Raw genomic sequence first — 21,939 nt, forward strand, 5'->3', positions numbered from 1 at the left:
GATAAAATGAATACTTCATCATAATACGAATAATTCAGTTGTTATATTAGGCTGATATACAGTGCCTAACATGAGGGAAAATTGTACACATAGAGGGACTGGATTTTTGCATCATCATCATCAGAAGTCTGGCTTCCTATGCTCGAAACAAATTTTTCATTGGAAGTAAAAGGTTGAAAGTTGTACAGCTTAGGTTTTTTAAGGACTGATATAAAGCTAATGGTGTTTTTGCTGATATACTTTGCATTCACTATATTATAAGCTTGTATCCATTTACAGGGAGGGGGCACAAATATATAAGTACTTTCATATAAGTAAAGTGTTCCCCAATCCTTGATGTAGGGCCTCATTATAAAGGAAACAATTACCTGATATGCTAATAATGCAACATAAGTCCAACTTTGATATAAACATCCATAACTTAAATCCACAGGAACAAACTGCTTTACAGGAAATCCTGGGATATCCATAAAATGGACACATATTTCCTGTGGTTTCTTAAGTTTGTATGTCTTCTCTTTCAAACCATCTGAAAAGGTAGATATTATATTTTTTCACTTGGAATTATACCAAAGTTTTATTGAAAAAACTAGCAACTACAACAACTGACATAGCATTCAAGACTAATGTCAAAAATGGTAATAAGCCTGTTAACATTTCAAACTTGGCAGATTTTATTCAGGATTCTTCTGTAAAAACTTTTGCACATTGAAGGTATCTCAATCATGTTTCCAATAATTCAACAACTTTTAAATAAGTAAGGAAAAATTAATTAGCTAATCAGAATCATAGTTTCCATGGTTCCAATTTTTTCCCCTTTTAAATAAAAAATTCGTAAGGGTTCCACGGAACCCGGTGTCTCGCCTACTTTTTGTCGAGCCTTCGACTTTAGTCGAAAAAGCGAGACTAAGCGATCCTACATTCCGTCGTCGTCGGCGTCGTCGTCGTCGGCGGCGGCGTCCACAAATATTCACTCTGTGGTTAAAGTTTTTGAAATTTTAATAACTTTCTTAAACTATACTGAATTTCTACCAAACTTGGACAGAAGCTTGTTTATGATCATAAGAAAGTATCCAGAAGTAAATTTTGTAAAAATAAAATTCCATTTTTTCCGTCTTTTACTTATAAATGGACTTAGTTTTTCTGCGAGGAAACATTACATTCACTCTGTGGTTAAAGTTTTTAAAATTTTAATAACTTTCATAAACTATCCTTGATTTGTACCAAACTTAGACAGAAGTTTGTTTATGATCATAAGATAGTATCAAGAAGAAAATTTTGTAAAAATAAATTTCCATTTTTCCGTATTTTACTTATAAATGGACTTAGTTTTTTTGCCAGAAACAAAACATTCACTCTGTGGTTTAAGTTTTTAAAATTTTATAATGTTCTTAAACTATCCTGGATTTCTACCAAACTTAGACAAAAGCTTGTTTCTGATCATAAGATATTATTCAGAAGTAAATTTTGTAAAAAAAAATTCAATTTTTCCGTATTTTACTTATAAATGGACTTAGTTTTTCTTCCAGTTAACATTACATACAGTCTGCAGTTGAAGTTTATAAAACATTTATTAGATTCATGAACTATCCTGGATTTTTTACCAAACTTGGAAGCTTCTTTCAATCAAAAGACAGTATCGAGAGGGAAATTTTTATTGATGTTTTTCCTCATTTTTGTTGAGTCTGCGATTAACAGCAAAAGTAGGCGAGACACTGGGTTCCGTGGAACCCTTACGAATTTTTCTGTTAATCGCAGACTCAACAAAAATGAGGAAAAACATCAATAAAAATTTCCCTCACGATACTGTCTTTTGATTGAAAGAAGCTTCCAAGTTTGGTAAAAAAATCCAGGATAGTTTATGAATCTAATAAATGTTTTATAAACTTTAACTGCAGACTGTATGTAATGTTAACTGGAAGAAAAACTAAGTCCATTTATAAGTAAAATACGGAAAAAATGAATTTTTTTTTTACAAAATTAAATACTTCTGAATAATATCTTATGATCAGAAATAAGCTTTTGTCTAAGTTTGGTAGAAATCCAGGATAGTTTAAGAACATTATAAAAATTTTAAAAACTTAAACCACAGAGTGAATGTTTTGTTTCTGGCAAAAAAACTAAGTCCATTTATAAGTAAAATACGGAAAAATGGAAATTTATTTTTACAAAATTTTCTTCTTGATACTATCTTATGATCATAAACAAGCTTCTGTCCAAGTTTGGTACAAATCAAGGATAGTTTATGAAAGTTATTAAAATTTTAAAAACTTTAACCACAGAGTGAATGTAATGTTTCCTCGCAGAAAAACTAAGTCCATTTATAAGTAAAATACGGAAAAGTGGAAATTTATTTTCACAACATTTTCTTCTTGATACTATCTTATGATCATAAACAAGCTTCTATCCTAGTTTGGTACAGATCAAGGATAGTTTATGAAAGTTATTAAAATTATAAAAACTTTAACCACAGAGTGAATGTAATGTTTCCTCGCAGAAAAACTAAGTCCATTTATAAGTAAAATACGGAAAAAATGGAATTTTATTTTTACAAAATTTACTTCTGGATACTTTCTTATGATCATAAACAAGCTTCTGTCCAAGTTTGGTAGAAATTCAGTATAGTTTAAGAAAGTTATTAAAATTTCAAAAACTTTAACCACAGAGTGAATATTTGTGGACGCCGCCGCCGACGACGACGAAGGAATGTAGGATCGCTTAGTCTCGCTTTTTCGACTAAAGTCGAAGGCTCGACAAAAACTAGTGGTTCTAAAAAATCTGTGTTGTTCACCTTGGTCTATGTGCATATTAAACAAAGGACACAGATGGATTCATGACAAAATTGTGTTTTGGTGATTGTGATGTGTTTGTAGATCTTACTTTATTGAACATTCTTGCAGCTTAAAATTATCTCTATCTGTTATGAACTTGGCCCAGTAGTTACAGTAATAAATATTTTACAAAAATTTATGAAAATTGTAAAATATTGACTATAAAGGGCAATAACTCCTTAAGAGGTCAATTGACCATTTTGGTCATGTTGACTTATTTTTAGGTCTAACTTTGTTGTACATTATTGCTGTTTACAGTTTATCTCTATCTATAATAATATTCAAGATAATAACCAAAAACAGCAAAATTTTCTTAAAATTACCAATTCAGGGGCAGCAACCTAATAATGGGTTGTCGGATTCATCTGAAAATTTCAGAGCAGATAGATTTTGACCATATTAACAATTTTACTCCAGTCAGATTTGCTCTAAATGCTTTGGTTTGAGAGATAAAAGCCAATCAAAGTGCTTGTAAGCACTATGGGTTGAGATTGCTTCAATTTATCAATGGGAAGTAGAATTAAGTGTTGCATTGGTTGTTGTTGATTTAACAGGAATTCTAGACAAAGGAAGATAACTCCAATTTTTTAAGATGAATTTAATAACACACCTGCCAACCCTCCCGTTTTGAGCGGGAGACTCCCACTCAAAAGGGGAAAATCAGGAAATCTCCCACTTTTGAATAAATCTTGAATGATAAGTCAACATTAATTATGTGTTTGTATCACTGATGAGGATTGTTTTTACCTGCAACGACCATGTAAATTGAAAATGAGGTCAAGGTCAGATGAACCATGCCAGGCAGACATGTACAGCTAACAATTCTTCAATACAACAAATATAGTTGACTTATTGCTTATAAATTAAGAAAAACAGACCAAAACACAAACACTTAACACTTAGCAATGGACCGTGAAAATGAGGTCAAGGTCAAATAAAACCGGCGTAACAGACATAAAGATCATAAAATATTTCCATACACCAAATATAGTTGACCTAATGCATAAAGTATTACAAAAATAGACCAAAACTCAAAACCTTAACTTTGACCACTGAAACATGAAAATGAGGTCAAGGTCAGATGACACCTGTCAGCTAGACATGTACACCTTACAATCATTCCATACACCAAATATAGTAGACCTATTGCATATAGTATAAGAAAAACAGACCAAAACACAAAAACTTAACTAAAACCACTGAACCATTAAAATGAGGTCAAGGTCAGATGACACCTGCCAGTTGGACATGTACACCTTACAGTCCTTCCATACACCGAATATACTAGACCTATTGCTTATAGTATCTGAGATATGGACTTGACCACCAAAACTTAACCTTGTTCACTGATCCATGAAATGAGGTTAAGGTCAAGTGAAAACTGTCTGACGGGCATGAGGACCTTGCAAGGTACGCACATACCAAATATAGTTATCCAATTACTTATAATAAGAGAGAATTTAACATTACAAAAAATCTTAACTTTTTTTTCAAGTAGTCGCTGAACCATGAAAATGAGGTCAAGGACATTGGACATGTAACTGACGGAAAGTTCGTAACATGAGGCATCTATATACAAAGTATGAAGTATCAAGGTCTTCTACCTTCTAAAATATAAAGCTTTTAAGAAGTTAGCTAACGCCGCCGCCGGATCACTATCCCTATGTCGAGCTTTCTGCAACAAAAGTTGCAGGCTCGACAAAAATTATGCAATTTTTATTCAGAAATAACTCATATTTATCAAATGTTCATGAATTGAGGAAAAAACGTCATTTTTTGCTGCACATTTATCAAAATAAAAAAAATTGCACTATTTACAGTTTTATAAAATTTGGGTCACATAATTTCCTTGCAAAATGACACAAATTGCCATTTTAAAAAATAGGGGTCCATGCACTCATTTTCAAGTTAAATAAGTTTGAATGATAAAACTCTGTTGAAAACTGAATCTTTTCCTGATAAGTCATAGTTTGACGTCGCAAAAATACCAATTTACGTTAGCAACGTCATTACCTCCCCTGTAACTGTATCGTATGCCCTTAAGAGGTCAACTGACCATCTTGGTCAAGTTGACTTATTTGTAGATCAGGGCAGATAGAAATTGACCCGATAATAATTTTACACCATGTCAGATTTTCTCCAACTGCTTTGGTTTCAGAGATATAAGTCAAAATCTACATTTAACCCCTATGTTCTAATTTTAGCCATGGCAGCCATCTTGGTTGGTTGGCTGGGTCACCGGGCACATTTTTTAAAAAGGATGATGGACGCCTTCGGGCCAGGTGACCTAAAAAAGGGGATTGTGTCCATGGGACACAGATGATGCGCCCTGCAGCATATCATATAAACTTATAGAGGGACATAACTGATTGATTGATTGATTGTTTGGGTTTTGACACCACAATTAGGCACCACATTTGGGCTATTTAGTGACAATAGTTTTAATTGGTGGAGGAAGACGTAGTGCACAGAGAAAACCACCAACTTTCCATAGGTAAAAACTAACAAACCTAGTTAATAAGAATTGGAGTCCAGTGCCTCCACACGAGCTCGGTTCAAACTCACAACCTTAGTTTAACTGGCTAGTGATAACAGTAGTAGAACTACTTAGACCACTTGATCAATGAGGCAAAACCTTTTCCATTGGTAAAGGGGCATAACTTTAGAAAGGTTAAAACTAAGTTTAAACTTGATCTGTTTTCATGTTTAATAAGCATTTTGTTTAAGTTTCATTATAATTGGTTGAGGCAAACTAAAATTAGAGATCAAAAAACGAAAAATTCAGCAATTTTTCCATTTATAAATGGGCATAACTCTAGAACAACTAAAGTGACAACACCAACATTCAAACTTGATCTGTGTTTTGTGGTAATAAGTAGTGTGTAAAAGTTTCATAACACTTGGTTGAGTCAAACTTAAATTAGAGAACTGAAAAGAAAAATTCAGCAATTCTTCTTTTTGAAAAGGGGCATAACTCTAGAATGGTTAAAGTGAAGTCACCAAAATTCAAACATGATCTGTTTTTTATTAAGCATTTTGTTCAAGTTTCATTATATTTGGTTGAGACAAACTAAATTTAGAGAACAGAAACCAACTTTGGGACATACAGACGGACTGACATACAGAAAGACAAGGGAAAAACTTAAATCCCCCTTCCCTACGATGAGGGCACAATTGTTAAATTTTACAATACTCCTACAAAGATGGTAATATTTTCTGATGATCTACTTTAATTTCCCTAATTACTTATATGCTAAGTGTCATAAATCTTGCCAAAATACTCAATGTTGATTTTCCATATCAGTTACATTTGCAAGGGGCAGAACTTCCTAAATTTTTTTTAATTCCCATTATAATTACGGTATAATTCATCCAAGATAATGGTGCATTGGTATCAAACTTTTACACACAAAAAACTTAAACTCATCCTATACATTGCTTAAAATTATCATAAATATCTGGCAGGAATTGTATATGTGACAGCACTTATAAAGACAATATGGACAGAATGGACAGATGGAGGGATGCCCTGTATCTCTGTTTGCATTTTACAGGGGAAAATAATAATTAAAGAACCTTTGTGAGTAAGCTCACATACCCCATGCCCCTAAAATGTCACTAGACAAACAAAATATCATCAAATTCCTAAGTTAAAAGCTCATAGCTCTACAAAAGTCAACTGATAAAAATTTTCTAGTGGATATGCACACTTACATATGATGTCCCCATTAACTAAAAAGTTTCATGGTTGTGTGGTTTCAGACAACTTGTGATGACAAACTGTTGCAGCGGTGTATTGAGGCTAATAAGTTCAAAGGGGCATAACTACTAGACAAAAATTCAATCATAATTTCCTGTCGATATGCACATCTACATAGAATGTCCTCATTATCTACAATGTTTCATGAAGTTCAGTTGTGTGTTTTCAGAGGAATTGGGATGAAAACTGTTGCAGTAGTATATTGAGGCTGATAAGTTCAAAGGGCCATAACTACTAGAAAATAATTGAATCATAATTTTCTGTTGATATGCACATCTACATATCATGTTCTTAATATCTACAATGTTTTATGAAATTCAGTTGTGTTTTTTCAGACGAGTTGCGAATACAAACTGTTGCAGTAGTATATTGAGGTCAATTAGTTCAAAGGGGCTTAACTCTGAGAAAAAATATTGAATCATAATTTTCTGTTTATTTGCACATCTACATATTATGTCGTTAATATCTACAAAGTTTCAAGAAATTTCTTTATGTGGTTTCAGAGGAGTTGAGATGACAAGTATAGTATGGACGGGCTGACAGACATGTCAAAAACATTATACCCCTAGAAACATTGTTCCCTGGGGTATAATAATCCGAGATATTGTTGATGTTAAACTTTAAACTTAATCATATTAATAAATTCCATTGAAATCATAAGAATCACATGTCTGTGTATATCTAAAATAAGGAAGTTCTTCGCCCAACCTTTTTCTTAATTTAAGGACAAATAACATATTAAAAGTTGGCAGATGATGATTAAAAAGATGTATACAGTTTCCGCAAGTCATAACAAGAATGTGTCCCCAGTGCACGGATGCCCCATTCGCACTATGATTTTCTATGTTAATGGGGTAAAATCTCTAATTTGGCATCAAAATTAGAAAGATCATGTCATAGGGAACATGTGTACTAAGTTTTTCAAGTTGATTGGACTTCAACTTCATCAAAAACTACCTCGACCAAAAACTAAAAACGAACAAACAGACGGACGCACAGACCAGAAAACATAATGCCCATAAATGGGGCATAATAATAAAAACACATAAATAGTTTCGTGATGACTTCATCTAAGTATTCTGCACCATCTCAAAAACCAGAGTGATCACATAGATCCAGCATGGTTCAATCAAAAATTGATAGTCACAATAGCAATTAAATGCATTTAAAAAAACTACCATTCTCTTACCTTCAATGCTTATAAAGTTCTTCCGAGTATTGTTATACAAGGATTTTACATTTGGCAATTTCCATTTTTTTATTCCAAATGTAATATCAAGCCTTTCTCTTCGACCCATTTCATCTGCTGCCTCCTTTTTCAACTTTTGATCAAAGTACTTTTCTGAAAAAAAATATATTGAATAAAAGTCAAATGACTTATTTCAAAAATGAAAATCAGCACATTTGCAAGTAAGCAGCATTCAATTAGTTTGACCCCACCCACCCATCCCAAAATATTGCAAATCCTTTTGAGTTATCATGACAGTTGATAATTTTTATCATATCTAAATATTGTTTGTAGATTTTTGTGTTCATGGCTTATAATAATTATTGATAGTTTCTATCTAATTCTTCACCTATTTTTTTAACTTGTAGCTTGCCATGTTTTACAGACACTAGTCTATTGTTGAAGACTACATTCTGACCGCTAGATGGTTTTAGGCTGTTTGTATCATTGGGTAGCTGTCTTAACCAAGTATACCCTACATCTCCTTTTATTCAAACATATTGTAAAGCAAATAAAATGAAATGATGTAAGTTTCACAGAATTTTATTCTATTTCAAATTTATACATTTTTTCAACCTTAAGGTATTATTTTTTTTTTTGCAATGATCCATTAGAATTAGAATAACAGTATTGCAGTTGAAGTGTTGCTGCCGTCAATTTTGATTTGACGGTTGCAAATTTCTGATTTACTGTCTCCACTATGCGTCCCTACCCCCCCAGTAAAACTGCATTTGCAACATTCAATTGACAGTATTCTTTATATACAGATGCAGGCTAATACAAACATGATGTGTTTACACTAAATAAATTGGATGTGTACTGGTTAAGAAATATTTCCTTCATGTCATGGTTTAACATAATGCCTACCCAGAGGACAAATACAGTATTTTTATACGTTGAAGTGTAAGAAAATCCATTAAAATGACTGACTGTTTTCGTTAGAAGTAAAAAATAATTAAAGCAGGGTAAATAAATTAAAGTGTGTGTAAGCTGCTAAAATGTATATATTTTATTAAAATTACAAAGAAAATAACTATAATATTAACAATAAATATGCCCTCATTTGTCAAACCATTTGTGCTAATTAGAACACGACTTTGTTTTCAAAAGGTAATAAGGATGTCATTTAAAAATTGATATTTTAGTCTAGGCAAACCTGATTCATTAGTTGTAATAACCTTTCAACTAGCTGTGAGTACTCTTAGATCTGATGTGTCAAGTGATTTTTACAATTTGTTCATATGTTGTGCTGATATACAACTGTCCCAGGTTAGGGGAGGGTTTCTGAGCTTGCATAGATAAAGGAAGATGTGGTATGGGTGCCAATGAGACAACTCTCCATTCCAAAAGGAATTTATAAAAGTAAACCATTATAGGTTAAGATATGGCCTTCAACATGGAGCCTTAGCTCACACCAAACAGCAAGCTATAAAGGGCCCCAAAAATTACAAGTGTAAAAGTATTCAAAGTGAAAAACAATAGTCTAATCTATATAAAACTAGAGGCTCTAAAGAGCCTGTGTCACTCACCTTGGTCTATGTGCATATTAAACGAAGGACACAGATGGATTCACGACAAAATTGTGTTTTGGTGTTGGTGGTGTGTTTGTAGATCTTACTTTACTGAACATTCTAGCTACTTACAATTTTCTCTATCTATAATAAACTTGGCCTTTTCGTTACAGATGAAAATATTTTTTAAAAATTTACAAAAATTTACCAAATTAAAGAAAATTGTTAAAAATTAACTTTAAAGGGCAATAACTCCTTAAGGGGTCAACTGACTATTTTGGTCATGTTGACTTATTTGTAGATCTTACTTTGCTTAACATTATTGCTGTTTACAGTTATCTCTATCTATAATAGTGTTCAAGATAATAACCAACAATGGCAAAATTTCTTTAAAAAATACCAATTGGAGACAGCAACCCAACAACCAGTTGTCCAATTCATCTGAAAATTTCAGGGCAGATTTATATTGACTTGATAAACAATTTAACCGCATGTCAGATTTGCTCTATATGCTTTGGTTTCAGAGTTATAAGCCAAAATCTACATTTTACCCCTATGTTCTATTTTTAGCCATGGCAGCCATCTTGGTTGGTTGGCCGGGTCAACGGACACATTTTTCAAACTAGATACCACAATGATGATTGTGGCCAAGTTTGGTTAAATTTGGCCCAGTAGTTTCAGAGAAGATTTTTGTAAAAATTAACGACGACGGACGACGACGACGACGGACGCCAAGTGATGAGAAAAGCTTACTTGGCCCTTCGGGCCAGGTGAGCTAAAAATGAGAAACACTTATAAACCACATAAACAGATGACAACTACTGAACATCAAATTCCTGACTAAGGACAGGTGCAATACATGAATAAAAAGTCAGATTCAGTGTTTGTAGTTAGTTGCTGTCTATCATATTTGTTTTTCACTTGTTATTTTTATCATTAACCATGCTGCTGATTTTCTGGTTTAAATTGTTTCCCAATATTTACTGACATTCTGCAACCCCAGATTTTCTCTATTGATTATAATTTTCAAGAAAATAGACAATACTTGTGCATTTTTACCTTTGTTGTATTTATAGCCTTTTTGTGATCATCAGACATAATTTTAACAAGAGTGCACGCACTGAAATGTCTCGCCTTCTATACTAATCATTGATATTATGTTGATAGTCCTAAGTATAAAGCTAAGCTTTAATACAACTGTCACATAAACTTAACATTAACCAAGATAACTAAACAAAGACCAATGAACCTTGAAAATGAGGTCAAGGTCAGATGAACCATGCCAGGCAGACATGTACAGCTAACAATGCTTCTATACAACATATATAGTTGACCTATTACTTATAGTTTAAGAAAAATAGACCAAACACAAAAACTTAACACTGTGCAATGAACTGTGAAAATGAGGTCACGGTCAAATAAAACCTGCGCGACTAACAAAAAGATCATAAAATATTTCCATACACCAAATATAGATGACCCACGGCATATAGTATTAGATAAAAAGACCAAAACTCAAAAACTCAACTTTGACCACTGAACCATGAAAATGAGGTCAAGGTCACATGACATCTGCCCGCTAGATAGGTACACCTTACAATCATTCCATACAACGAATATAGTAGACCTATTGCATATAGTATGAGAAAAACAGACCAAAACACAAAAATTTAACTAAAACCACTGAACCATGAAAATGAGGTCAAGGTCAGATGACACCTGCCAGTTGGACATGTACACCTTACAGTTCTTCCATACACCGAATATACTAGCCCTATTGCTTGTAGTATCTGAGATATGGACTTGACCACCAAAACTTAACCTTGTTCACTGATCCATGAAATGAGGTCGAAGTCAAGTGAAAACTGTCTGACAGACATGAGGACCTTTCAAGGTACGCACATATCAAATAAAGTTATCCTATTACTTATAATAAGAGAGAATTCAACATTACAAAAAATCTGAACTTTTTTTTCAAGTGGTTACTGAAACATGAAAATGAGGTCAAGGACATTGGACATGTGACTGACGGAAACTTCGTAACATGAGGCATCTATATACAAAGTATGAAGCATCCAGGTCTTCCACCTTCTAAAATATAAAGCTTTTAAGAAGTTAGCTAACACCGCCGCCGCTGCCGGATCACTATCCCTATGTCAAGCTTTCTGCAACAAAAGTTGCAGGCTCGACAAAAACCTAATGTTTTGAAATAAAAGTTTCAGTGCATTGCTAATGAACAAGTGTTAGTCTTTCTGACTTTATCTTTGTATTAACAGTGTTGTCTGTTTGTGAAATAACATTTGTCTGGGGTATATACCCCAAGTTTCTTTTTTCTACAAATTATGATTTTTTTGTGGGCCTTCTTAGTATCTTTACATCTTACTTATGAGACAACCTACCATGTACACAACAAAGTCTGTTGATTTTAACATCACTGAACATTGTTGTGACCTTTGGGTGCTTCAAAGTCATGTCGTCCAGGGTGGATGGAAGAAAAATGGATGAATTTGAAGTTTTTGGAAATGTCACCCATTTCAGGAGAGTTCTTGAACTCACAGTAATTGCCTGTTCTTGTATTGTTGGTCTTGTATTGGACTGTTTACATGAACTGAACAACTTTAAAGTATCTGTCTGCCACTTTGGGTTTATACTGTTTAGCATAAATGCACTTCCCTACAAATAGATAGGTAACAGCATCCTGAAATACACAAGCCAACTTAAAAAGAAAGCCCACTGTAGATTCATTTATTTTTGGAGTAACAATTTTCTTTGATTGATTTGATTTGCTTGTTTTTTTGTTGATACTTTATTTCATGATTTAACTGAATTTCTACATACATGCCTTTAGAATATTTCAAGGTGGTACCTAACACTACAGGGAGATAACTCCCTTAAATCAGCTAAACGTTTTAATAACGTTGTGTTGTTAAGGGAATATTTAGCTTCTCAATGATCAAAATTAGTGTTTGTTAAACTGCTATATAACCAGTGTAATTTTTCTGATAAAATGGTTGGTTCAAATTTTTTGATATTTTTATATTTTGGTCAAAGGGTCAAAGTAAATGCTCTGTCAAAATTTTATGAAAATTAAATGAGCCAAATTAATTTTAGTTAAAGTGTTGGGTACCACCTTAAAATAATTGAACATTTTAATTTGTGGTTAACCTTTATCCCCCGAAAAATTGGTATCCCATGATTAATAATGGATCAACAGTATTGGGCTTTACATCCATTTACTGTTAGAGCAATCAATATTATAACAAATTATCTGATGAGGTATAAAACCTTTAAAACAAACATTTTCGGAGTCAAAGTCACACAACGCATAGAAGAATTGTAAAAAAATTAGTATAGATAATACAGACACCTATACATAATGGCAAATAATCAAACCAAGAGCGAAATATTTTAGATAAATCTTTTACGAGGAAATGCATTTAGAAGATGACTTTGTGTTACAGAATTAGAAAAAGGTAAAAGTTTAATAAATCCTGCCAAAATTGTTTAATCAAAAAGAAGGTAAAGTAGTCATATGATTAAAAACAACCCTACCAAAGGAAGACAACTCTCTATCATAGGATCTCATATACGTGTCCTCGTTGTTTTACAGTACATGTAGTAAAATCAACAGACGGTCAAAATGACACCTGTGTTTTACCAACATTAATTGTTAAAGCAATCAAGAGAATCGTACTTGAACTTCATTTTTTCATCTAAATTATATAATAAAATCTGAAAAGGATTTTTTCTTTCATTTTTAATTTGTCCCTTAGACAAGACATAAAACTCCAATTTTCAATCAATCAAGGACTATAACTCTGTATCAGAAAAAATTGTAATAATATCTAATTTGACATTCATTTTGTTATTGAAATAGTACATGAAGATTTGAAAAAGGATTTGTAGAATGTCTCTGGTATTATTGGAAGAAACTGCATAAAGCACAATTTTACAATCAATCAAGGAGCTAACTCTTGAATGGCAAAAGTGAAAATCATCAATTTTAGATTTTTAACTCCATTTTGACACAAGGAACATGTCATTAACCTCTGAAGAGGATTAGTCAGAGCTATTGCAATCCATTAGCACACCTGCTGTTCTACCAAGAATCAATAACAGGACTTCTTATCGGAAAACTGTAACTTAGAGTCTCTAAAGAACCTGTGTTGCTCAATTATGTATCTATCTAACTTTAATAGTTCAAGAAAGCATGTAAAAAATAAAATGGTACAAATTGACATTAAAGAGCAAAAACCATGATCATTTATGCTATTTAATGGGTCTATCTTTCTGTAATAGTATTCAAGACAAAAACACTAAAAATTGGTATAAATCGTCAAGAGCAATAACTCCATTTGAAATTAAACTATCAATTTCCGCAACCAGACTTTTTTTGCAGATCTGGTCTTACTAATCAATTTTTTTTCCAAAGTTTCTATTATAGTCTTTTATGAGTTATACTAAAAAACTACAAAAAATGGTTAAAATTGTCATTAAAAGGCAATAACTGCAGAATTCATAATTTCCTTCATTCTTGTTGTCCAACATAGCATAACCTACCTTTTGCATTATAATTGTTCATATTTTCTCCTCCTGGATATGCATGAAAAGATTACCAGTGAACATTAAACAAGCAACAATCAATCAATCAATTATATCCAAGCTCCACTTTACAGAAGGGAACTTAAAAAAGGGTCTTTCCTGTATTCTATCTTAAAATCAGATACTTTTAAAATTATTTTAAGTTTTCATGTAATTTTTTACCAAAGACAGTAAAGCATGACAAGTAGGTCAAGATGTCTAAATGTTGCTTATTGCAAACAATAATTCATCTCATCAAGGAGAAATATATTTTTTGTTAAACAGGAATTGTGGACCAATCTCAATGGATGTATGAAGCAGTTGAAGCAATTCTACAAATGATACTTTATTAGTGGCATCAGTATCTTTACTACCGTATAGCGGGTTATTTTCGCGGGATGTAAATTTTTGCTTATTTTCGCAGATGTAACAAAATTGCCAAAATAAATTACATCAACTTAAAAGTGTAAATGTAAAGGTATTGATAAAAATTTTGAATGCACCAACATATTTCACATACCTTTTTCAATGAAAATTGCAAAATTTTGCATCCACAAAAATAAGCCACTATACAGTATTTAAATAACATTGTAGAGTTCATAAATACCTTGGTAGTTAAATATGGAGGTGCTGGTATGTATGTTTCATAAAGAAGAGTACTGTCAACTGACTCTGTAATAAAAATCATATATTGCTGGTATGTATGTTTCATAAAGAAGGGTACCTGTCAACTGACTCTGTAATAAAAATCATATATTGCTGGTATGTATGTTTCATAAAGAAGGGTACTGTCAACTGACTCTGTAATAAAAATCATATATTGCTGGTATGTATGTTTCATAAAGAAGGGTACTGTCAACTGACTCTGTAATAAAAATCATATATTGCTGGTATGTATGTTTCATAAAGAAGGGTACTGTCAACTGACTCTGTAATAAAAATCATATATTGCTGGTATGTATGTTTCATAAAGAAGGTTACTGTTAACTGACTCTGTAATAAAAATCATATATTGTTGGTTAAGCACGAGCTGTCAGAAATTTCATAAACATGAACTACTTATTATACAAACTTATTTTTTACTCATCAGTGACCTATATTTTTTAATGATAAAATTTAAGCGATTTCTGTAATTAAGTTCTTTTTTTTATTTCGATATCACCTCTATTTCAACAGAAAAATAGTACCTCAACAAAAATACATGCTTCTTTCAAAGGTAGATTGTGAGCTTAAATGATCGGTCACCCCATTTTTTTGTTTTATTTTTTTATTACAGTAAGTATATGATAAAGTTCCTTTACAGGAAAAAAAAAGCGAAATCCTATATTTAAAAAAAAAAGAGGATTTATACCCGCGAACCCCCTTAATAAAGGAAATAAAAAAATGTTTTATCTCGTTCATTGCTTTTCATCTAATAATACTGCAATACATTTGACTTTTACTGACTTACTTGAGTATTTCATAAAGTCTTTCATTGAAATTACGTCTGTCCTGTTCTGCCAATCTAAATCTTCAATACCAACACATGTATCTTTAAGGATCCATGTTACTTTTTTAGTACTGTCTTTACTTCCATAAGGAGTATACTCTAAACTATAATCTCTGTCAACCTTTCCAGTCACAACAGCTTCAGCAAATATGCCACTGAAATATTTATTTTCTTCAATTACTGTGAATAGGAAAAGCTTTGTTGTTTTCAATTATCAATTGGCCAAAATGTTGTTCTCAGTTGCAGTTAGAATTCGACATCAAATGTCATAAAAGTCTGTAATTCATAAAAGTGTATTCTAGTCTATCTGCTTTGATAATTAATTACTTTGAAATTCAGAAAAAAAAAAGAAAAAAAAATTGTATTTAAAGGAGCAAAGCCAGTAACCCCAATAAAAGGCCATGCAATGGTGCAGTTTTAAACTTCAAACATTACTGTGTATATATTGCTAATTTTAAAGTATAATAAGAGACAAGGTATATCTAGTTCATATATTATGAATATATTACCCTGAAATAGATATAGATTTCATTTCAGTCTATTTTTCTTAAAATTCATCATCTCTTTCTATCTTATTTTATGATTTCATATATGTGGTGTCACCCATGGTCTGGTTAAATTTTTGGTTGAAAAGTTAAAAAAACCTGACATAAATGTCATCAAAATACTTTGGATTCATTATTATTCGTTGGATACCAATTTTTCGTGGATTTCGTGGGTACAGGTAAACCACAAGACTAACTTTCAATGAATAACAAATTTTCTATAGGCTTGTATGCTGACCTCGGCAAAACCATGAAATTAAATATCCACAAACATACAAATTTTCCTTAATCCTGGAAAATTGGTACCCATGAAAATTAATGAATCCACAGTATCCAGATATGTTTCATAATATGAGGCAGGCATTACCTGTAAATGGGGATGAAGTCTGTATGAATTATTTTTTTGTAACTTAAATATTTGTTAAAAGAAAGAAACAGAAATACCGTAACGTTTCCGATTTTGGTTCTGTTGTAAGGGATTTGGTTGTGACGTTATTTAAGTTATGACGTCATATGCAATGTAAACAAAGAAACGCTATCATCAGGTAACATTTTTTCATATCAAGGAATTATTAAAAATGAAATTGGTATTGCATCCTTCCGATTTTATACTAGACTGATAAATATATATTTTACTCAAAGTTTTATACAAACGAGACCAGAAAAAGGAAGTACATTGTAGATTTCTGCACAGATGCAGGAATTCAAAACATGACATCCAAAAAATTGAACGATTTTGAGGTCATTAGTACAATGAAAATTTCGGGAACATTTTCCCGATTTTTTTTTTTTTTTTTTATTGATTTTTCTACTGTTATTGTGGACTTTGTCCCCATACAATTTTCACACATCACAGTTAAAAATATCAGGTTTTTAAAGTCAAAATTATGAGTTAGAACAACCAACTCTTTTGATATCATTATTTATATCTAGCATTTCCTGACATTGATATAATTCATCTTCCACTATGTTAATTTTTTAGATCATTAAAAACTATGCCAAACAATATTTTGGACAATAATGAGAGTGATAAACATTTATTGTTACAATTTGGAAAAGATTACTTGCATCATTGAAATAAAAAACATACAAATTGGACAAACGCTGGAGATGGTCAATGGAAATACAGATTAATATATTGTTTTACATTCACATATATATTTTGATTTTTAGAAACAAATTAAAAGATCTAAACTGAGAAAATAAATGAAAGATACAAAAACATCCCCTAACCATAACCATGAATGAACTCTACCTTTAAAGTATAGGGACCCTTAAAGTAAAAGAAGGCTCAAATTAAACAGAATAAACTCATCATAGATACCAGATTAAATTTTGTATTTACCCCAGACGCATGTTTCGTCTACAAAAGACTCATCAGTGATGCTCGGATCAAAAAAAATTTAAAAAGGCCAAATAAAGTAAGAAGTTAAAGAGCATTGAGGACCTAAATTCCTATAAAGTTTTGCCAAATACAGCTAAGATAATCTATTCCTGAGGAAGAAAAGCCTTAGTATTTTAAAAATTCAAAAGTTTTGTAAACAGTTAATTTATAAATATGACCATATCAATGATAATTGATGTCAGCACAGAATGTGAAATTAATGTTAAAGACTAGATGTATAAGAGATATAAGCAGCTAAACAGAAAGTTGAATTTATCCATTTCCCAACATGTTTAACCCTGTCATATTTTTTTGGCTGTCCCAAGTCAAGAGTGTCTGGCTTTGTTAGTCTTGTATGTTGTTTTAATTTTAATTCAATTATATGTTTCAGAGTTTAGTGTGACATCTATTTTCACTGAACTAGTACACATTTGTGTTTAGGGTTAGCTGAATCCCACCTCAGTCTTGTATCAAGATTTTCTCGCTGTGATGAAGAGTGGCCTATGGTTGTTTTCTGCTCTTTTTTCGGGTTGTTGTCTCTTTGATACATTTCCCATTTCCATTCTCAATTTTACATACATAACTCATAATGATCTACTTTTGAACACAACTAATGTGATCTGTTGTTTCCATCTCCTCTAATGAAATATCTTTTTTTATTGTTATAAATGAATAACTGTTTGCACCTGTCCTCTGTCTGGAATCTGATGTTCAGTAGTTGTTGTTTGTTGATGCAGTTCATAAGTGTTTCTTGTTTCTCATTTTTTATATAGATTAGATCGTTGGTTTTCCCGTTTGAATGGTTTTACACTAGTAATTTTTCTGGCCTTTTAAAGCCTGTTTTTCATTGTGAGTCAAGCCTTTAATTTTCATAAAAATTTAACAAAATATTTACTTAGACCCTTTGACAAAAATATCAAAATTTCAATAAACATGGACCAGACATACTAGGAAAAAAATGGTTGGTTATATAGCAGATTGACAAACACTAATTTTGATCATTCAGATGTTTAACATTTCCATAACAATACAACCGGATTAAAAAGTTTAGTTTAATTTACAGAGTTATCTCCCTGTAGTGTTAGGTACCACCTTAAGCTGTCATATCATTGGTCAGTAAAGCAGACTACACTTCAAACTATGAGGCATCCGTAGATTAATATACAATTATGGCCCATTGAAAAGGTGAATATCCAAAATTGTCAACAAGAGAAGGTTATTTCAATGAGGGCGCAGCCGAACTAACAGTGGAAAGGCCTTTCGAACACTTTCTATATTTTTTAAACTTTACATAACAAAGTGAAAGACAAACTGACGTTAAAAAATACATTTGTGTTCTAGAATTTCTAGAGTGTACAACAAAGGTAGAATCTTTTTGTAAAATATTGATGGTCCTGAAAAGGACCGTTACTCTTTAAGAGCTATCATCAGCTGCTGGCACTCTATTCATGTCCAATGCCTTATTTCCTCGACTCTCTGTGGGCTTCCAGTGTAATGTGAACGCTGCCATTTTGTTTATTTACATCTGTGACATCATTTTCATGGGAGATAACTCAAGTACAAATCAACAATCTCAAAAGGTATTCGCCGTTGAACAATAGGGTTATTCTCCGCTGGTGGAAATTTTTAGGGTTATTCGTCCTTCCTTGCATTTGAATGAAAAACAACTGAATTATTCCATGTCATGTGATAACGTTTCACCCAATAGAATTGTTTTAAATATATGTAAGGTATAATAAATATGGAATATCAGGCTGTAATCATTCAGGAGAGGTAAACATTTATGTGGTATTTATGTTATTGTGGATAATGTTTCTGTACATATAGATTTGTGATTGCTAAGCACTCAGCAACATTTGTTTCAAGGCAAACATTGACTCACCTGTCCACATTACAGATCACTTTCATTCCTCTTCTTACAGATGCTGGATACAGAAAAGACTAAAAACACAAACAGTATTTCGTAAATACACAGTACCGTAAATTAAGAAATTTATAAGCTCATTTTTTATTGGGATTTTGGAAGAATGGACAAAAATGTGAGATTCTTTATTTGGACGTTAGTAATAGCTTCATGCAGATGAATGTATCATACATGAATGCAAGTTCTTGTTATTGAGATATATTTTCACCCAGTCGCATCATTTGCATTAATAAAAACCTTGTCATAATTTCTGAAATTTTATTATATAATAAACTGCTTTGCCAAGTGCAGCTGGATATGACTGCAGAGGTCCAACCCAAAACAATTGGGGCAAAAATGGACAAGCTTGATACAGGTCTGAATTTGGATTGTAATTTGATATTTGACACATTATAGGTTTCGGACACATAATAAATAGATGAATTTTTCTAACAATTAGCAAAAAAAATTGTAAATTTCTTTTAGAATCCAAAAAATACATAAAAAACATTTGAACAACTGTTCTATTATAAAGATTACTCAGACAGTAGCTTCTATACATTCTAACAATTTCTACAGCAACAAAAAAGCTCAGGAAGATCATTCTACAGAACTGGTGCAACTTTGTGGTAAAGCAATTTTCAAAGTATAGACAAATATCTAAATAAAATAATGTCTACTTACAGGACATTTTGGCCTTTTCAGTATATATTTAGCAGTCTTGTCTGGAACCAGATTATAGACATCCACCATGTATTTGCCTTTCCTCAAACAGTAAGCGGTGACCAGTTCACAATTTTTGTATACTTCTAGCTTATAAATCTCCTGTTGATAAAAAAAAGCTTGTAAGTTATAATTTTGATGATAAAATTTCTTTCAACTTTTCAAAACAGTAAAACTGCTTTTAGTCATAGGCTGTAATCTGCTCTTTGGTAGGGTTGTTGTCTCTTGAACACATCCCCTGTTTACTTTCTGTATTCTACTTTTGAAAACTTTTGAATGGCTGTTTATATGCTTTATTTATTGTCTGGTGGAATAAACTTGTATTTTTCCATAAACTTTTCAATAACTTTATAATTAAAGATGTCAAAATTTTCATATTTCACCAAAAGTCAAGGCCTTATCCCAAAAGATATTATACATATAATTACATCTTTTTTCTTGATTAGGCCTTGGCTCATATCTAAATATTATTGACTAGACAATACAAAGACAATGCTGTTTTGAACTAAATGCAGGCAATTTGAAACCCTAATGCAAAAACTATCAATACTAATGTATTACAGAACTTTTGATATTATTCGGTAGAATTATAATACTTTTTCACATTCAAATTATAAGGCAGGGTCCTCACTTTAAATTTTTTAAGGTGAGTTCAGAGAGTCATTTTTGGCCATGATGATTCCAAAATTGAGAAGATGAATTTTATTGCTATATAATTTATTATTTCAGTCTCCATAACAATTCGCCTTTTCAGATTCTAAAGGATTATGGGTAATCTCATTGTTTGTACACCAAAATGAAAATCACGTTACGTTATTGGTTGAATTTCCATTGTTTATCATGTTGTAAACCAATCACAACGTTTTGGTGTACGCTTTTGGAAATATTACCCAAAAAGCATTACATTCTAAAACGGCGAATTAAAATAAGACATGGAAATGACACCATAATTAGATTCTTTTGAACCTTTTAATATTAAATGATAATATGTGATCAGTTGATCAAGCATTTTTAAATCTTGATACATGTACAGCCCTACTAGTATTCAAAATGACGAGGTCCAGACAGATATAGACTTGCCTTTGTGAGAACTCTGATTAAGGCCAAAAAGTGGAATAATCACAAATTTCTAAAAGGTTTGCTAAATACAGCTCAGGTAATCTATTCCTAAGGAAGAAAAACATTAGTCTAAAACCTACCTCTAGAGGATTTTGAAATTCATTGAAGAGTGGTAAGGTTTCTGTATCTGCAGAGTAATTGGACTCACCTACACAATTCAACCTATAATGAATAAGCATTTATCAAAACATTACAAAAGAGAGCCTAAAGATACTGAATGGACAGTAACAAAAAAACATCCAAATGGGGACTTTTTCCCTAATCTCTTTCACTATAAGTATAAACTGCACCACTGCCAGGTCTGCACCAAGGGCCTAGAATTTTGAATTTTGGAGTGAAAACCTACATATAAAGTCCAAATTCAGTAGTACCTGTATTTATAAATAGTTGTTGATTATTATTTTCTTTCTAAAATCATTTCAAAATATGTTAAGCTATAAATTAAGGAATATGGCAAGTGTCCCTTTCTGATAATTGTTATGGCGGAGATTTAAATGTCTCTTGAAGAAATGATTGACTTTCTAAAATGTTAATCCTATGTGGTCAGGCTTCTGTCTAACATTGAATTTCAAATTCTTAGATTATATCACATTTTATTTCCATTACCCTTGGACTATAGTTATATAATTCAATTTTGGATGTAACACGTCTTCTGATTGGCTGATGTTGTTTTGTTTATCAGCCCATAGACATAAAATTGTCATGGGACTGTTACGTCAGCAATGTTTTTTCATGATTACTCTAGTTTAAAATGGATTTAAGTATTAAATTATAAGAAATGACTGTAATATTTTTTTCTGCCTATTCGAAATAACATAAAAAATGTGTTGCACACTTTAAATAATCCGCTACACAGGTTATTCAG

General features: G+C 31.9%; 1 protein-coding gene across 1 annotated transcript in view; it reads right to left on the bottom strand.

Moving 5' to 3' along the window:
- The window catches only part of LOC143063686 (uncharacterized), a 138,280-nt gene that overhangs the window by 45,665 nt on the left and 70,676 nt on the right, over positions 1-21,939 (bottom strand). Inside the window, exons 33-40 of the mRNA XM_076236002.1 lie at positions 21,155-21,236; positions 19,917-20,057; positions 19,212-19,270; positions 15,362-15,555; positions 14,519-14,583; positions 11,730-12,003; positions 7,781-7,933; positions 369-529 (exon numbers count right to left, since the gene is read on the bottom strand). Coding sequence (XP_076092117.1) covers positions 369-529; positions 7,781-7,933; positions 11,730-12,003; positions 14,519-14,583; positions 15,362-15,555; positions 19,212-19,270; positions 19,917-20,057; positions 21,155-21,236 — 1,129 coding nt within the window. The remainder of the gene's footprint in view (positions 1-368; positions 530-7,780; positions 7,934-11,729; positions 12,004-14,518; positions 14,584-15,361; positions 15,556-19,211; positions 19,271-19,916; positions 20,058-21,154; positions 21,237-21,939) is intronic.

The sequence above is a fragment of the Mytilus galloprovincialis genome, chromosome 2, assembly GCF_965363235.1.
Source record: "Mytilus galloprovincialis chromosome 2, xbMytGall1.hap1.1, whole genome shotgun sequence".
NCBI lineage: Eukaryota > Metazoa > Mollusca > Bivalvia > Mytilida > Mytilidae > Mytilus > Mytilus galloprovincialis.